Source organism: Terrapene carolina, unplaced genomic scaffold (genome assembly GCF_002925995.2).
Source record: "Terrapene carolina triunguis isolate 2854851 unplaced genomic scaffold, T_m_triunguis-2.0 Scaffold62, whole genome shotgun sequence".
Taxonomy (NCBI): Eukaryota; Metazoa; Chordata; order Testudines; family Emydidae; genus Terrapene; species Terrapene triunguis.
Genome location: NW_020664413.1, coordinates 37,601,829 through 37,619,150, shown reverse-complemented (window position 1 = coordinate 37,619,150; position 17,322 = coordinate 37,601,829). Strand labels below are relative to the sequence as shown.

Genomic DNA, 17,322 nt, shown 5'->3' with positions numbered 1-17,322 from the left:
CATTTTTTTTTAATCTGAGGAAAATGGTTTTACAAATCCAATATTTAAGGCTTTAAACTACTTCAATTAGAATGAAATTTTGGCTTACAAGTTTTTAAATTAAGTTTATATTATGAATTCAATTTTAATTATAGAATAAGTCAGGTTATTAAATGCTCATCTTCTCCAAAAGAGAGAATGAATGTTTCTTTATTGTTTAATTTTTCTACTTTAGAGTAAGCGTTACCTTTTCTTTCCCACTAACCTGGAGTATTACACATACTCTTGGTCCTCATAGCAATACTCTCCTACCCTGAAAGTCAAACACTAGTTTGATATTAGCTCTCTTTCAGTATTCTGAAGGTTGCTGCTGCTCCTCTTCCAAACTTAGGCCCCCCTCTTAGTACCTTTCAACTATGCAATTTGGTCATATCACAGTAACACTCACTCCCAGATGGAAAATTTTCAAGTTATAAAGATATGGTTTATTGTACTCCTATTGCAAAACTTTTATTGACACTGATAGGCTTGTTTAAGTTAAATTATGTTGCACCCACATCCAGCAGAGTTCTAAAGTTCTTTTTTGCATTTTAGATATTGTCATTTTAGGTAAATTCACTACAGTGACCCACAACTCAGAAATCCAGAAACCCAGAATTGCAGACATTTTCATTCAGATTTCCCCTCCCCCAAATGTTCTCATTAAAAACTCTTATACAATCCAGAAAGTCAATGAAAATGAGAGACTATTTCTGGAGTATTTTCTTTCAGACCACTACCAGAATTTCATACTATTTTACTAAGTAGCAAGAATGCAAGATTCCTTTTCTGGAAAGAGTAATTTAAAGAATTAATGGATAGTATAAAATTAATGCATAATTGGATATTTGATACTGTGAAACTGAAAAGATATATAGTTGAGTAATACTAATTTTTTCACTAAATCCACTGAGAAGTCAAAGGTACCCTCAAGAGAGCTGAATACCATATTACAGAAAGACACGGAAGGAAAGGAAGAACAGAACCGCTTCGCCCCTTCCCCCCCAGTATTATTAGCATGTACTGAAAGCCACATAAAAACAAGGGAAGGGGCAATTTCAGCATATCACTAATTTTAATACTGTACTGTAGGTTTACTAAAGTGCTGAAACCAACTAAAGGGTCATTCAACACACATTATGGGGTGGTGGGACTCACCTTATTCACATGAGTCCTTCAATGCCTATTTCTGTACTCATGTACTTTAATAATGTCTAGTTCCCTGGGCTCAGTGGAGATAAACTACACTTCTGTTTACACTTCATACAGTGTATGGTGGAATAGAAGAAAGTGAACAAACTTTTAGTAGACAAACTTTATATATGGAGCAATGGTTCTAAAATACTTGGTAACATACTGCAGTATCAAATGCAAAAGACTTGAAAACAAATTACCTAATTTCAGTTGAATTGCTTCATTTGTATTACACTTGAACTCAGCCAACTTCTTCTCCATAGCACTCAGCCCTGGGAAAAAAGTTTATGCAAATCATTATTTAAACTACATATTGCCACAATCCAAGGGAACAGGTTTAAAAAAAAAAAATAAGGTTCTCATTTAAACTTACAGAAGTAAAGAAATAAAGACATCAAAAACACTTCAATTTGTCTCTGTACAAATGTGAGCTCCCATTTTTAAAAAGGACCGTTTAGAGATGTAACTAAATGTTATGTAAATCTACAATATACAGAGTAATTACACACAGAATTACTCTGTGCATCAGAGTGGCAAGAACCATTTAGAGGCTACAGAAATACCCTAGTTCATATTTTTTGAATAAGGGGCTACCATTTTTTACAATTAAAAAATACAGTCCTTTTAGTAATGCAAACAAGTCGGCTAAAATATTCCTGTTTTTTATTGTTTAAAAAAAAAAAAAAAATCAGAGAGAGAGCACGAGCATGCTGACAACATTTTGTAAAAATAAAAAAATATTTTTGGCAAAGAACTTGTATTTTAAATTTCATCCAGTAGTAAATATGCTACTGGCTGAAATTTAAAAAAAACTGTACAAGTTCCTTGCCAATAATTATTTTTACAAAATGTTGTCAGTTCATTTTGGAACACTGATGTTACAAATAGAAATATTGTAAAGATTTTCCTGACAAGAGTTGCATCAGTGGACACCAAAAAGTATAGAACTTCACATTAAACAGAAACTATTACCAGCTATGCATTATTTTTTGTTACATTTATTTTTTATTTACAAGTTGAGCTGCTAAGGAAGAAAAAATATTTATATTTTGTAGCACCCAGAAGCTCCAACCAGGATTGGGGTCTGATTATGCTAGGTGCTAAACAAGTACATATGAAATTATGGTCCCTGCTTCTTCAGGTTGTATGAGAAAGTACAGGTTTCTTCCTGCTTATTTTTTGCTTTAGTAATTCAGGTCTAGTCTGCGTTATTTTTCCAGGAAGACTAGAAATTAACACAAGTACCAAAATGGGAAACTTAAGCAACAGAGTGGTGAGATTTTTAATCAGACCGTTTAAAGATGTCTTTTGTTGTATTATTAGCACCTTTTTAAACTGTCTTATAAACCTGTAAGGAAAGATGCATATTAAATATTCAGAAGGGTTTGTTTTTTAAGTTGTTGGTGTTCCTTTAATAAAAATTACATCCTTTGTACCTAGAAACACCTGTATTCTTACATTAGTTTTTGGAAACATCTAGTTTTCAGTTTACTCGTACTTGTATTAATTAGGCCTGGTCTACGCTTAAAATTTAGGTTGACATAGCTAAGTCACTTAGGAGGTGAAAATCCACACTCCTGGGTAAGGCAGCTATGCTGACATACACCTTGCCAGCATCCACTGAAAAATGTGTCTATTGGACAAATTGTAGTTTATAGCTATGTGGCCTCCATTCTTTAGGTAAACACAAATGCCTCATATAGAGAATAGCTAAACCAACAGTTTTTAAAAGTACTATACTGTAGTAAAAGTGGTTTCAAATGCTAATTTACACCAGCTGTATATACTGATTTAAATGCACATAATCATGAATCAAGAAATATCAGACATGGCTTTGTGGCATGATGTTGAATCAATACTTTCCTGTAGGTTCCTTTGTATTTCTCTCAAGTTTCTGTTTCAGACTGGATTTGATGCATTTTATGAAATAGGAGTAGGATAATATTAAAATGACTACTGAAGCGTTGACATGGATCTTATTTTATATAAATAGATCAGTAACTGCATAAGCCAAAAATCTTTAAAATGTAGTTAGTAATCAACGATTATTTGAAACAATAGACCAAAACATGAAAGGCGTTGCCCTGGGGAGAGAGAACTACGCCATTAAGGGGGACTTCTCATGGACTATTGATTACACCAAAGGCTTAAGAAGTGTGTTTTAGCACCTGGGCTTTATTACACTGGGAAGCAGTCACTCAAAGTGATTGGGGGTAGGATGGGTAATCAACTGAATATGAGCTCACAGTACAATGCTGTGGACAAAAGGGCTAATGTGATCCTTGGATACATAAACGAGGGAATCTTGAGTGGGAGCGAGAGGTTATTTTACCTCTGTATTTGGCACTGGTGCAACCACTGCTAGAATACTGTGTCCAGTTCTGGTGTCCACAAGTCAAGAAGGTTCATAAACTGGAGAGGGTTCAGAGAAGAGCCACGAGAATGATTAAAGCAGCAGTTCTCAAACTGTGGGTTGGGACCCCAAAGTGCATTGCGACCCCATTAGTCGCCAGCAGGCTGACTGAAGACTTGCTGGAGCCCAGGACAAAAGCCAAAGCCCAAGAGTGATGGTGCTGGAGCCCATGACAAAAGTGAAAGCCCCAGGGTGGTGGGGCTAAGGTTACAGGCCCTCTGCCTGGGGCTGGAGCCCTTAGGTTTGGGCCCCCTGGCCTGAGGCAGTGGGGCTTGGGCTTTGGCCCCTCCCAGGGCAGCAGGGCATGGACGGGCTCAGGCTTCAGTTCCCCATCCTGGGGCCCTGTAGTATTTTTTATTGTCAGAAGAGGGTCGCAGTGCAATGAAGTTTGAGAACCCCTGGATTAAAGGATTATGCAACATGTTTTATAGTGACAGACTCAAGGAGCTCAGTCTATTTAGCTAAACAAAGAGAATGGAGGAGTGACTTGATTACAGTCTGTAAGTACCTACAGGAACAAATATGTGATGGACTCTTCAATTTGGCAGAGAAGGGTATAACAATCTGATGGGTGGAAGCCAAAGATAAATAAATTCAGACTGGAAATAAGATGTTAATTTTTATCACTGAAGGTAATTAATCATTGAACAATTTACCAAAGGTCATGGTCGATTCTCCATCACTGGCAATTTTAAAATCAAGATTGGATAATTTTCTGAAAGTTATGCTCTAGGAATTATTTGGAGGAAGTACTATGACCTGTGTTACACGGGAGGTCAGACTACATGATCACAGTGGTCCCCTTCTGGCCTCAGAATCTATGACTTCAGTAACTCAGCTAGAGGTTATGGGTCTCTTACAGGAGCAGGTGGGTGAGGTTATTTGGCCTACAATGTGTAGGTGGTCAGACTAGATTAGTGGTTCTCAACCCGCGGTCCAGTCAGCACACAGCTGCGGCCTACATGACATCCGCAGGGCCATACAGGTAGTATTGGATACAGCCCACAATGGTAAATAGGTTGAGAACCTAATGCTATTGTTATGAGATAGTGGGTAGCTTTTCTTCTAGTTTTTAAGTCTGTGCATCACATTGCACTAGTATTAAAAAATGACCCAATATTATAGAGACAAAGGATATGAACCTCTCCAGGGTGGACTGATTTAAAATCACCAATTTTAATCACAATTTAATCTTTTTCTGCATTTGTACTATTTTGAGGAAAAATAATTCAAGAAGTCAATTCTCATTGGTTGATAATCATTAATACATATGGATTTGCAACTAAATATAGCCTCTACACTAAATTTGGTGCTGCTTTTTTACTAGCCAGGAAGATACACTCTATTACAAAAAACTTACATACATTTATTCAGATTCTTAATGTTTACATTTTTATTGTGTGAGCAAATGATAAGTTTATTAGATTTTGTTTTTCCACTTGTGATTTGTGTCAAGCTAAATTTGGATGAAAACTAGAATTCAATTAAAAATGCACAAAAACATTCAATTTTTTAATTAATTAAATACAGCTACCTTAAATGTGCTGAATATATAAGAAATAAATTTATCAAAACCTTGCCCTTAAACTGATATATTAAACAAAGGCAGTTTTGTCTGTACTTATGAACTGAACGGATTTGTGGTCTCCATGATCTTCAATAAATTTAGAACAAGCAGGTCTCAGTCTCTCAGATCTCATTTTTATTTAGAGTGAAAGAAAAAAAATCCCTGTTTTTTCAACTCCCAATCAATGTCTCAACATGGAATGGACTACTAATTCAACTGAACAAGCTGAATAAACTGAAATGAAGAAAATATTCTCTCCACACCTGGAGAAGAGGCTATTGCTGTCCAGAGCAGGTTTAACTCTTCAACAAACTGGTTCCAGATTGTTAGCTATTGACTTCCACCAGTTCAGTGGCTTGACTTTCTTTAAAACGCCTAAATTATTTTAATAGATTGTACTAAGTTTAGGCATAGGCTGTCAATTCCAAATTTAATTTTAAATAGTTTTTTTTAAATATACTTATTGTAAATTTAAAAAATCAAAAATAAATCAGTTTAAGTCACCATTTTTCTTCACTCCGCCTAACTGGGGGGAAATCTACACACCCTAATCTCAGTCAGTAGGGCACGGACAAAGATGCCCACTCCCACTGAAATGTGATGAAAAAGTTGAGAGAAGGTAACACACAGGAGAGACGCTATTGGACGAAAGGTGGAGGAGAGAGGTGGTAGTAGGCTAAACATTAACAAAAAACAATCAAGTGATTAAACAAGCTTCCCCTACTCAATGAATCAAGGTTTTACTACCTTGCACTTTGGAAAAGTAGTAGGGCTATGAAATCACATTGTTAAAAGAGTCCTAAAACAGACCAGCCCTTAATTTCTAATGTGTCTGCTTGTACATTACATTTGAGGGGGAAAAAAAGTGTCATGCCTTCATGAAAGATCATGAAGAAAAATGGGCACAAGTGCAATTGTTTTTCTTTTGCAAGTCACCACTAACCTTGAACTGAGCAGTTTAGCTGCTAGAACTTCAAAAAAGTCTGCCTAACTCTCAAAGCATTCAATAATGTGCAAATAACTCCCAAACATTAGTTAATTTCTGATATCTAGTTACCTATGCATCTCACACGTTTCTAGTGTGCCCATCATAGTATCTAGTCATATGCACTTGACCTTACATAGGACAATGGACTAGAACAAAGGAAGTTTCTAAACCAAATTATTTTTAGGCCACAGCTTTAGAAAATTTAAAAAAGTAAATATTTGACGTTTTCTAAGACCCATCTCATAAATCAGTTGAAGTTTGCACAAAGTATTTTCTTCTGATTTCAGGCCATTCATTTTACGTTTCAAGTGATAACTTTTTCCTGTATAAGTTAATGAGGAAAAACACATTTTCAAAACAGCATACTAGTTTTGCAGTTTAGTTAGTTTCTGGAGATCCATAATATTAGCATAAACATGCTAGATGTCAAAGGAGAGTTGGTACTTGAAGGAAAAGTTGGCTATTATCCTATCCAGACCATCTGTAAAGTTTGTTTTTATTGACTTAACGGGCTGCTGTGTGTATTTAAGGACTGGGCAGACACCTGAATCTGGACATAGCTGACAGGCCTGAATGTATCCTTGGCAGAGCCACTGCGGACTGTGTTCCCCTTGTTCTTCCCCAGAAGCAAGGTGCAGCCACTCCGTAAAAAAATCTCATCGGCTTGTAATGAGAGAGTCTTCTGGGCTCTGCTTCTCGGCGAGCGCGTCCCTTCCCACGCCTCCTTAGCACACTGCGGCCCGGATCCCCTCGGAGCAGCCCAGGCAGGCCGGGTCGCAGCGAGGGGAAGAGACCCGAGCAGCAGGACACAGGGAGCCGCTTTCCGGGAGCCCCACGCTCCGGGGAACGGCGCAGGCGGCGTAACAGGAACTAGGCACCGCACCCGGGGGACTAGCAAACAAGCCGCCGGCGGCTGCCCCAAACAGCGCAGTGAGGGCGGATGGGGGAGCTGCCTGCCGTCCCCCGCGGGAAGCAGGAAGCCCCTCCCGGGCGCGAGCAGCGGCACGGGCAGGCCCCTATACTCCTGGGCCGCAGGACAGGCCCGAGGGAAAGCCGGGGTTCCTCCCTGCACCGCGCTCGGCGAAGCCGCGACAGAGCCTCGGGACACAGCTCGCTTCCGCCGCCGCAACTTACCCGCCATTTGGGAGCAGCGGCAGCAGCCAAGTCACCCGGACACAGACCGAATCAACCCGCGCGCCCACACACCGGACGTGAGAGCATAGCCACGCGCTTCCGCTCGCCGACACCAACGGTGCGCAAAGGGGGAAGGGAACAGGCGGGTATAGATAGTGCGCATGCTCTGTACCCTCCAACGTACGAACTCTCCCTATTATTGGGGACACTGTGTTTTTACAGAGTCAGTGGCTCATTTGCATAACCCCGCCTCCCTCTAGTCTCCACCTTCCACCCCTGATTCAATTCCTCCAGCTCCCTGCCAGCCCAGGGCTTGCTGTCTAATCCCTGTGGCTCGGCCTGCTCCCAGCTCCTGGCTCTTTTGGTCCCTGTGGCTTCAGCCTCCTGCTCTCATCCTGAGCAGCTTCAGCTCCCTGCTAGGGGACGTGCATGTACAGTAGGGTTGTCAACTCAACTGTCTAATCCCACAAACCCAAACACCCCTGCTCTGCCCCTTCCCCGAGGCCATGCCCCTGCACCACCCCCTTTCTGAGGCCCTGCCTCCATTCACTCCATCCTTCCTCTCTCTGTAGCTTGCTCTCCCCCATCCCCACTGGGCTGGGGCAGGGGATTGGAGTGTGGGAGGGGGTGCAGGCTCTGGGCTGAGGTGGAGGAGGTGGTGCAGGCTCTGGGAGAGAGTTTGGGTACAGGAGAGGCTCTGGGCTGGGGCCAAGGGGTTTGGAGTGTGGGAGGGGGTGTGGGAAGGGACTCAGGACTGGGGCAGTGGGTTGGGGTGCAGGAGGGGCTTGGGTGTGGGCTCTGGGAAGGAGTTTGGGCACAGGAGGAGGCTCAAGGCTGGGGTAAGGGGTTGGGGTATGGGAAGGGGTGAGGAGTGCAGGCTCTGGCCAGTCGGTGTTTACCTCGGGCAGCTCCCGGAAGCAACCAGTGTGTCTGGCTTCTAGGCTCAGGGGCGGTCAGGCGGCTCTGCACACTGCCCTTGCCTGCAAGCACCACCCCTGCAGCTCCCATTAGCTGCGGTTCCTGGCCAATGGGAGCTGCAGAGTCAGCACTCGAGACGGGGGCAGCACGCAGAGATCCCTGACCACCCCTGTGCCTAGGAGCCAGAGAGACGTGCCGGTCACTTCTGGGAGCCACACGGAGCCAGGGCAGGTCGGGAGTCTGCCTTAGACCCGCCGCGCCGCCGACTGGACTTTTAGCGGCCTATTAAAATCTCCTGGGTTTCAGTAGCCACCAGGAGATTGATTCCAATTCTGGGAAACTCCTGGCCAATCTGGGAGAGTTGGCAACCCTAATGTACAGTGAGTGCTCAGTCCTGTACAGCCCTGGTTTCGGCTGGAGATGCTGTAGTACAAATATGGTGTCTAGCTGGTTCTGCCTCTTTGTGCCTGTCACTCCCTCAGGCTGTCTCCACACTTACACCAACATCCTAGTGTGTTTTCTTCCTCTCCCTGGCCTTCTCCAAACATGGTTCTCTCAATTCCCACCCTCTCCACCCTATCCCCTCTGATTTGGAACCTCTTTTTGATGCTCTTTGTTTTCTCCTTTCCTCTTTCTTGTTGTGGATGCCAGACTCCCCTTCCAATACCTTCTATTCCTAACAGTTTCACATCCTTCCACTAAGGCTACTTTTCTAGGCTGCTGATTCACTATCTTCTGTTCCCCTTCTGTCACTGCTGAGACATTCGTGAAATACATTACCTCCATGTCAATAAATATATTTTTTAAAAGGGATGGCACATTTTTGCTATTATTTAATATTTCTATATTCAAAACCTGCATATTCCGGTGAAAAAAATTACTTAACAGATATGCCATGGTCACAGTGTTAGCTACACCTCTGCCCCATTCCTGGTCTTTGAATGGACCCCCTCAGATGTTAGGTCTCATGCCTTTACCTATCCTGGGGTGGAATTGCTTAGTTTTCCTACTTCTACACTGGATCCTGGGCTACACAGTGTCCTGTGCATCAACTCCTCAGATGGAACAGACATCTCTTATATGTGTTTCCACCAATTCTTACCTGACTGAGTTCGGGCACCTGCAGTCTTCGTTTCAGGAGTCTGTGACCAGTGGTACACATTGATCAGACAAGTCTTCTTAAAATCAAAGTGTTGTTTATTTTAGCAAAAGGAATAGAGCTTTGAGGGGAAGAAAAAGGATTTTAATATAAAAAAGTATACACACATCTATTCTTAACTAAAATCTTATCACCTTCTGATGGTAACCTAGTCAGGCCTAACTTCTTCAGGCACCCTCAGCGGGGTGTTGTGTGTCTCAGTCAGGTTTCTCTGAACAACTTCCCCTCTCCTCAGAGACGGTCTTGTCTCATACTGCCAGAGTTCTTCTGCGTTCATGGACCTGTCCTGGCTAAAACCAGTTTTGTAGGTTGGCTGGAAAGGAGGCAAAACCCAAGCTAACAGTTCTTCAAATAGTGACCCTATAGGTGCATGTCCCTGAGCTTCAGATTGGAGATTTTTGGTAGCAGTATCCGTTTGGCCTGCACATGAACTCTCCCCATCTCACGCTGTGATCTGTTGCTAAATAGCGTTGTGCGGACAAACCATCCTCAGTTCCTTCTCAACTACCCTTGGTCTGAAACAGAGCCTTAGCAGAGCCCATTGATAGAGATTCTTCTTAGTGGTTTGCTTCTTAATAATTTTTTCCTTAGTAGTAATAATACAGCTTCAGTTAGTTAATGTTAGTGTTAATAATTTCTTCTTTTTTTATTTCATTCATATATATTATTACTTTGCTTGTAGAATAGTATAAATTAGATTTCCCTAGTTCTTCCCGTTCAGAAAGCCCTAAAAAGGGTATGCCCAGCTCCCCCCAAGTTTAAACATTGCCTCTTCTGTTGGGAAGTCATTCCTGTGAGCAACGGCCATTCCTGCTGCATTCGCTGCCTCGGAGAATGTATCGCTGTCTCAAACTAAAGGCAAGAACCAGAAAGAGTCATGAGCTGAAATTAAGACTACTCATGATGGAAACTCACTCTGACCAGCCTCTGACCCCAGAGCCCGGGACCCCCCTTTTGACAGCAGTCACCACTGAGACCAATCCCATCAACATTGTCCAATCAACACTCTCCAGTGACTTCAAAGAGGAAATCCTTACACTCCTCTCAGAAAGTCTCAAAGAAGCGGACCACAAGTTCCCCGAGCAGGGAATCGGCCAAGAGAAAGAGGTCTTAGGCACAGTCGATAACTTCAGTACCGACTGACACACGATTAGGTACTTATGAGGCTGCAGGATTCTCCGGTACCAATATCACTGGTATGCCCAAAGACGCTAAGAGGGCAGGCTCAGGCAGAATAGTACCATCAGGGGAAAGGAGCAGCAAAGAAAGACCCAGTTCCTCTAAAACAGCACCAATGGAGGCTCATAGACAATCAGTACCGAGTACACCAGCACCATAAAAGACTACGACGATGCCTGCTGACCATTCCTCGGAGTGCAGAGGGCCTCCAGTACAGATGGCTATGTCCACTTCAATGGCACCTTCTCTTATGACCTCAGTGGTATTGATGGCTATTCCAGTACCGCAGGAATTTCAGTTCCCCAAAGACTTGATGGTCTCAGAGATGACTGAATCACCATTACCAGACAACGACATAACTGAAGTACGGATTACACCCAGGTCTCTGGATTTACATGCTACCAGGACAGTCTATTCCACCATCCATGACTGCTGCACCCTGGTCAAACAACAACAATGATTGGGATGATTTATATTATATTAATTGTCAATCAATAGCTCTCCATTGCAACACCAGGGAGCTAGTCAGGTGGAAACTCATGTTCCTTCAATCTACTGCCAGAGTAGAAGAGACAGTTGGTATGGACACCCTGGGGTGCTCCTGCCCATGTCATTTCCACAACCTCAGTGGCCACATTGGGACCCCTGGGTGCCATATAGACAACAATTTTCAAGAACCTCTAGCGTCACCCAGAGAGATAGAGAAAGATGATCTATCTCATTCTCAGTAGCCAGACCTCCTGATGCTTAAGAGTAGATCTTTGAGGAACAGGAGGAGAAACTAGACAAGGAAGCCACTCTGGTGACCAACATTTCCTCATCATCTCCTGACAAGGCAGCCATGTCTCCCCCACCAACAAAAGCAGAAGACTTCAAGCAGTTTCAAGACCTCTTTAAGAGGGCAGTGGATTCCCTTCAAATCCCACTTAAGAAGTCAAAGAGTCACAGCAGAAACTATTTGACATCCTGCAGACGTTGCCATCAGCCATAATTACACTCCCCATAAACGAGGCGCTGCTTGATCCAATGAAAACTATATGGCAGACACCGGCCAAATACCCCTGATGTGCAAAAGGACAGACAAGAAATATTATGTGCCCTTTAAAGATATGGACTTTTTGTTTTCTCACCCATCCCCAAATTCACTGGTTGTTGACGCTGTTAACGAACATAACAGACAGCACTATGCTAAAATGACACCATATGACAAGGACTGGAAATGACTGGATTTATTTGGATGTAATTCATATTCTTCAGCAACCCTACAATTTAGGGTTGCTAACTATCAAGCCCTCATGGCAAAATATAACCACATCAATTATTCCAATTTAAATGCCTTTATTGAACATCTCCCATTGGATCAGAAAGAGTATAGATAGACCTGTTTGCCACAGCCAAGAACAAGAAATTCCCTCAATTCTGCTCCAGAGCAGGCTTGGGTCACCAGTCTCTCAGGGATGCTTTTCTCTTCAGATGGAACAGACATCTCTTATATGTGTTTCCACCAATTCCACTACTATCCAAAGTGACACTCAAGATAAAGAAAGAATAGGCCAGTGTTACTCTTATCGTTCCAATGTGGCCAAGACAAACATGGTTTCCATACCTTTTTCAGACGGCGGTGTGTCTGCCAATCACTCTCCATCCTGTTCCTTATTTTCTTTCTCAAGAAGTGGGCCAGATCAATCACCCAAATCTGCAAATTCTCTGTATCAAAGCATGGCTCCTTGATGGTTCCAAAGGTTAGAAATGAACTGTTCTGAGGATGTGAAGGAAATACTGTTACATAGCAGAAAAATAATTACTCACCACAGATACATTCAAAAATGGAAGAGATTCCAACTCTGTTGTGATGCATGACATGTTATCTCTACATCCTTTCCTTTACCAGTTGAGCTAGACTATATCCTAGAATTAATGTGCGCTAGCGGCGCAGTGATCTGAGGCTGAGGGGGAGGGGGAACAGCAGCGGAGGGGCCGGGGGCTAGCCTCCCGGGCCAGGAGCTCAGGGGCCAGGCAGGAGGGTCCCGTGGGCCGCATGTGGCCCATGAGCCGTAGTTTGCCCACCTCTGGCCTACATCTTTTTAATCTAAAACTATTATGCATTAATAATAATTGTATGGTTATAGCATGGCATCCCTACAGGGTGTAGTTTAGATTGTTCGGGTGCCATACCTGGGTATTTCCATACCTGCGCATTTGGATTTCTTTTAAATTTATCAATTAATCATCTATTCCCAATGGGATGGATTAGACAATGTGGCCATCAGATCTTCACTGGGCCTTACAACTCTGGAGCCCTCACCCAGGCTTCCAATATCTTGAAATATATCCTGACTACTAACTAAAGATACAAGGCCTGATTCTCCTCTCGTACTGCTTTTACACTAGGGAAGCTCCACTGACATCTGTAGAGCTACTTCTGATTTAAAGTGGTGTAAGTGAGAGCAGAATCAGGCCCACAAAATCATACTGTCACAAGCTTCTTAAAGACCTGTGACAGCAGATGTAGATGAGGGAAAAATGCCTTTCCCCTATAGCTGAACAGGCATTTTTCCTTAGGAAAATAAAACAAATTTGGAGTTTGTAAGCCAAGTCATTTTAAAGATATGAACCACACACACAAAAATTAGGAAAATGTTTATAAGATGAAGAACAGGATTTTTTTTTTTTTAAAACAGCATACCTTTAAGAATATTCCCCAGAATGTTTTCAGTCTTCCCAGAAAAGTTCTATCCTGCCATGACATAACGTATGTGAAATTTCAGAGGGATTATTATTTTCTTTTTGATAAACTGAAAGGGCGTGGAAGTTGAAATTTTGGCTTACCATAGGTTGCTAATTTCCATATTAAATATATAGAGACTACCACAACTCCATAATACTGTATATCTCAAATCCATGTGAACTCCCCTTTTTCCCATGCTAATAGTAAATGAAGAGCTAGATTGGTTTGGTAAATGAGGTATTTTGTGATCTGTGTGCTAATGAACAAATTATCAGGAAGTCCTATTGGACTTCAAAGGCCTTGTACCCACCTACACCAGTAGAAAATTTGGCACTATATTTGTGCAATTGATTGGGTAAAGAAGCATACATTGTCTGTGTCTGGAATGGGGGGTATTGTGACTCACATCATGAGGTAGCTATAGTGTGGTCCCAAGTCCACACAGGGAGGTGAAAGTAGCAACTTCAAGTGGAATGGTGGATATCAGACAGCATTGTTTGTGGACTAGTTATCATAGGTGGGACTGATATAACTCCAAAATGAATCCTTTGTGAAGGTGACTGTTAAAAAATTTAACACTTTCCAATCTCAACTTTGGACTTAATAGACCAATCTAAAAAAATGCCTTAACCAATCTTCTACTTCCAGTTTCTTTCTATACACACACTAAACTGCATGACCTATGTGCAGTAGCTAATTGTCACTAGGTAAAATATATAAAACTGTTCAACTCCTCTGCTATTAGCAGAAGTGGGAGTCCTAGTGTATTTAAGTACTATGCCAGTTAGATGTACTCTGATTAAGATGACCAGAAACCTTGTTAAAAACCCTTGTGGCCCATTCGTAAAGCTCTCACCATTGCTAACATTGGTGGGGGAAGTTTTAAAAAATGTCTCTATAGTAGATAAGGCTTTAGGCTCCTTCTGTAGATCTAGGATGATATTGATCTTCAAATAGCATGTATATTGGTTGACTTTTGCAAGATTATCTTTGCTGCGAGCCAGTAAGTAGGTAAAATGTTAATGAACCACAAGTGGGCTGTGGGAATTTTTCAAAGTTCCACTCTTCCATTAATAAAAATAAATCTGCTTTTCCAATTACCCTTATATCACAGCATAGGACCTACAGCTTTAGCACGCTGTTTATAAACCCCCAAACTCCTATCTTTGTGTGTATCTTATCTGGGGTTAAAACAGCAGCAGTAATATATGCTTTGCTAAGAACATAAGAGATCTTGTTGGTCACTTTGAAATTTTTATATGGCAAAATAAAAAGTGCATTATTCTCAAACATTTGGTTCCCAAAGGCAGATTGTGAATGTTGTCCAAATATAGTGCCATTGTCTCCCTCCTTGAGAATAAGTAACCTGCATATTTCTTTCAAGTTTAAAGAGAGGCAGGCAGCATGGCCTAGTATTTAAAGCACAGGACAGCTTCTAACTAAAAGCTTCTGAATTCCAATCACAGCTTCACGGATTACCTTGTCTCCATTTCCCCATCCATAAAATGGGGATAATAATAATATTTATCTGTCTTGCATGGATCATGTTGCTAGGATTTATTAGTTTATGGGCCAAATATACCACTTGATATAAACAGGTGTAATTACATTGGACTTCAATGGAGTTACTGCATTTGGTTATGCCAGTAATGAATTTGTCCAGCATTTTACAGATATGAAATGCTACTAAATATAAGTACTAATTATAATTGCTGGAACTATATATGCAACATAATAACAATAATTAGAGCTGGCGAAAAGATTTTTTTGGGGGACAGGGCAGTTTTTGTCAAAAGTTCAAGTGGTTTTTTACCAGATCTACTTATACTGTGATTTGTATAGTGCCTTTAATAAGGATCTTCAAGCACTTTACAAACATTATTAAATAATTCATGCAATAGCCCTGTGAAAGGGGCAATATATCAATTTTATAGATTAAATATATAGGGGTTAGTGATTTGCTAAGTCACTGGTAGAGCCAGGAATATGACTCCCAGTCAGTCTTTTCTACCTAGTAGACCTTGCTTCCTCTGCACTGCATCTTGCTTAGGTATAAATGACTATAAGGTGTAAAAAGCAACAGAGGGTCCTGTGGCACCTTTAAGACTAACAGAAGTATTGGAGCATAAGCTTTCGTGGGTGAATGCCCACTTCATCAGATGCAAGTAATGGAAATTTCCAGAGGCAGGTATAAATCAGTATGGAGATAACGAGGTTAGTTCAAGTTTGGCCAACGTACATAGCAGAGGGGCATTGTTGGCACATGATGGCATATATAACATTGGTGGACGTGCAGGTGAATGAGCCGGTGATGTTGTAGCTGATCTGGTTAGGTCCTGTGATGGTGTTGCTGGTGTAGATATGTGGGCAGAGTTGTCATCGAGGTTTGTTGCATGGGTTGGTTCCTGAGTTAGAGTTGTTATGGTGCAATGCGTGGTTGCTGGTGAGAATATGCATAAGGTTGGCAGGTTGTCTGTGGGCGAGGACTGGCCTGCCTCCCAAGGTCTGTGAAAGTGAGGGATCATTGTCCAGGATGGGTTGTAGGTCACTGATGATGCGTTGGAGAGGTTTAAGCTGAGGACTGTAGGTGATGGCCAGTGGAGTTCTGTTGGTTTCTTTTTTGGGCCTGTCTTGTAGCAGGAGGCTTCTGGGTACACGTCTGGCTCTGTTGATTTGTTTCTTTATTTCCTTGTGTGGGTATCGTAGTTTTGAGAATGCTTGGTGAAGATCTTGTAGGTGTTGGTCTCTGTCTGAGGGGTTGGAGCAGATGCGGTTGCCCACATATCTACACCAGCAACACCATCACAGGACCTAACCAGATCAGCTACAACATCACCGGCTCATTCACTTGCACGTCCACCAATATTATATATGCCATCATGTGCCAGCAATGCTCCTCTGCTATGTACATTGGCCAAACTGGACAGTCACTACGCAAGAGGATAAATGGACACAAGTCAGATATCAGGAATGGCAATATAGAAAAACCTGTAGGAGAACACTTCAACCTCCCTGGCCACACAATAGCAGATGTAAAGGTAGCCATCTTACAGCAAAAAAACTTCAGGACCAGACTCCAAAGAGAAACTGCTGAGCTCCAGTTCATTTGCAAATTTGACACCATCAGATCAGGATTAAACAAAGACTGTGAATGGCTATCCAACTACAGAAGCAGTTTCTCCTCCCTTGGTGTTCACACCTCAACTGCTAGCAGAGCACCTCACCCTCCCTAATTGAACTAACCTCGTTATCTCCATACTAATTTATACCTGCCTCTGGAAATTTCCATTACTTGCATCTGATGTAGTGGGCATTCACCCACGAAAGCTTATGCTCCAATACTTCTGTTAGTCTTAAAGGTGCCACAGGACCCTCTGTTGCTTTTTACAGATTCAGACTAACACGGCTACCCCTCTGTTATAAGGTGTAAGGCAGTACAGAGTCAGACCCCTAGAGCAGTTCTCAAACTGGGAGGCATGAACAGATGTCAGGAGGCCAAGACTACCCTAACCTTTCTACACTGGTAGAAACAGAGGGGCATCCTGAAGTGGTCACTTTTGGAAAAGGGGGTTGCGAATGTAAAGGCTGAGAACCACTGATCCAGAGCTCTGGTAGGTGGGAGAGGAGTCACACAAAGATTTTGAGGTTGTGCACTAGTGGGCAAGATCCATACCAAGGTCCTTGTAGCAAAGGCTGGCACCCTCCCCTCCCCCGGACCGCCAGCATCTGGCCTAGGTCAGTTTCCTCACAGCCCTGTCTGGCAGGCGCCAGGCGGTCACAACCCCAGGGCTAGGCACTCCTGCCTCGCTCGAGACCGGTGTCCTCCTCTGGGAGGTGCCTCACTCCGGCCACCCTCCATCCTTGGGGACCGCTTAGTGAGGCCACAAGGTTCAGGCGCCCTCACTCCCCCGCCCGCTACCTGGCCAGCCGCCGGCGGGGCCCAGCACCACGGTCCCCGTCCCCGCCTGCCGGCGCAAGGTGCCGGCAGGGGGGGCTCATTAGCATAGGGCCGGGCTGCGGCGGC

The 17,322-nt window shown here is 42.7% G+C and overlaps 1 protein-coding gene across 1 annotated transcript in view; it reads right to left on the bottom strand.

Annotated features, from left to right (window-relative positions):
- Window positions 1–7,415, bottom strand: part of HAT1 (histone acetyltransferase 1) — a 41,365-nt gene extending 33,950 nt beyond the window's left edge. Inside the window, exons 1-2 of the mRNA XM_024210061.1 lie at window positions 7,315–7,415; window positions 1,413–1,484 (exon numbers count right to left, since the gene is read on the bottom strand). Of these exons, the coding sequence (XP_024065829.1) occupies window positions 1,413–1,484; window positions 7,315–7,321 (79 nt within the window). The 5' untranslated portion in view covers window positions 7,322–7,415. The remainder of the gene's footprint in view (window positions 1–1,412; window positions 1,485–7,314) is intronic.
- Between the last annotated feature and the right edge of the window lie 9,907 nt (window positions 7,416–17,322).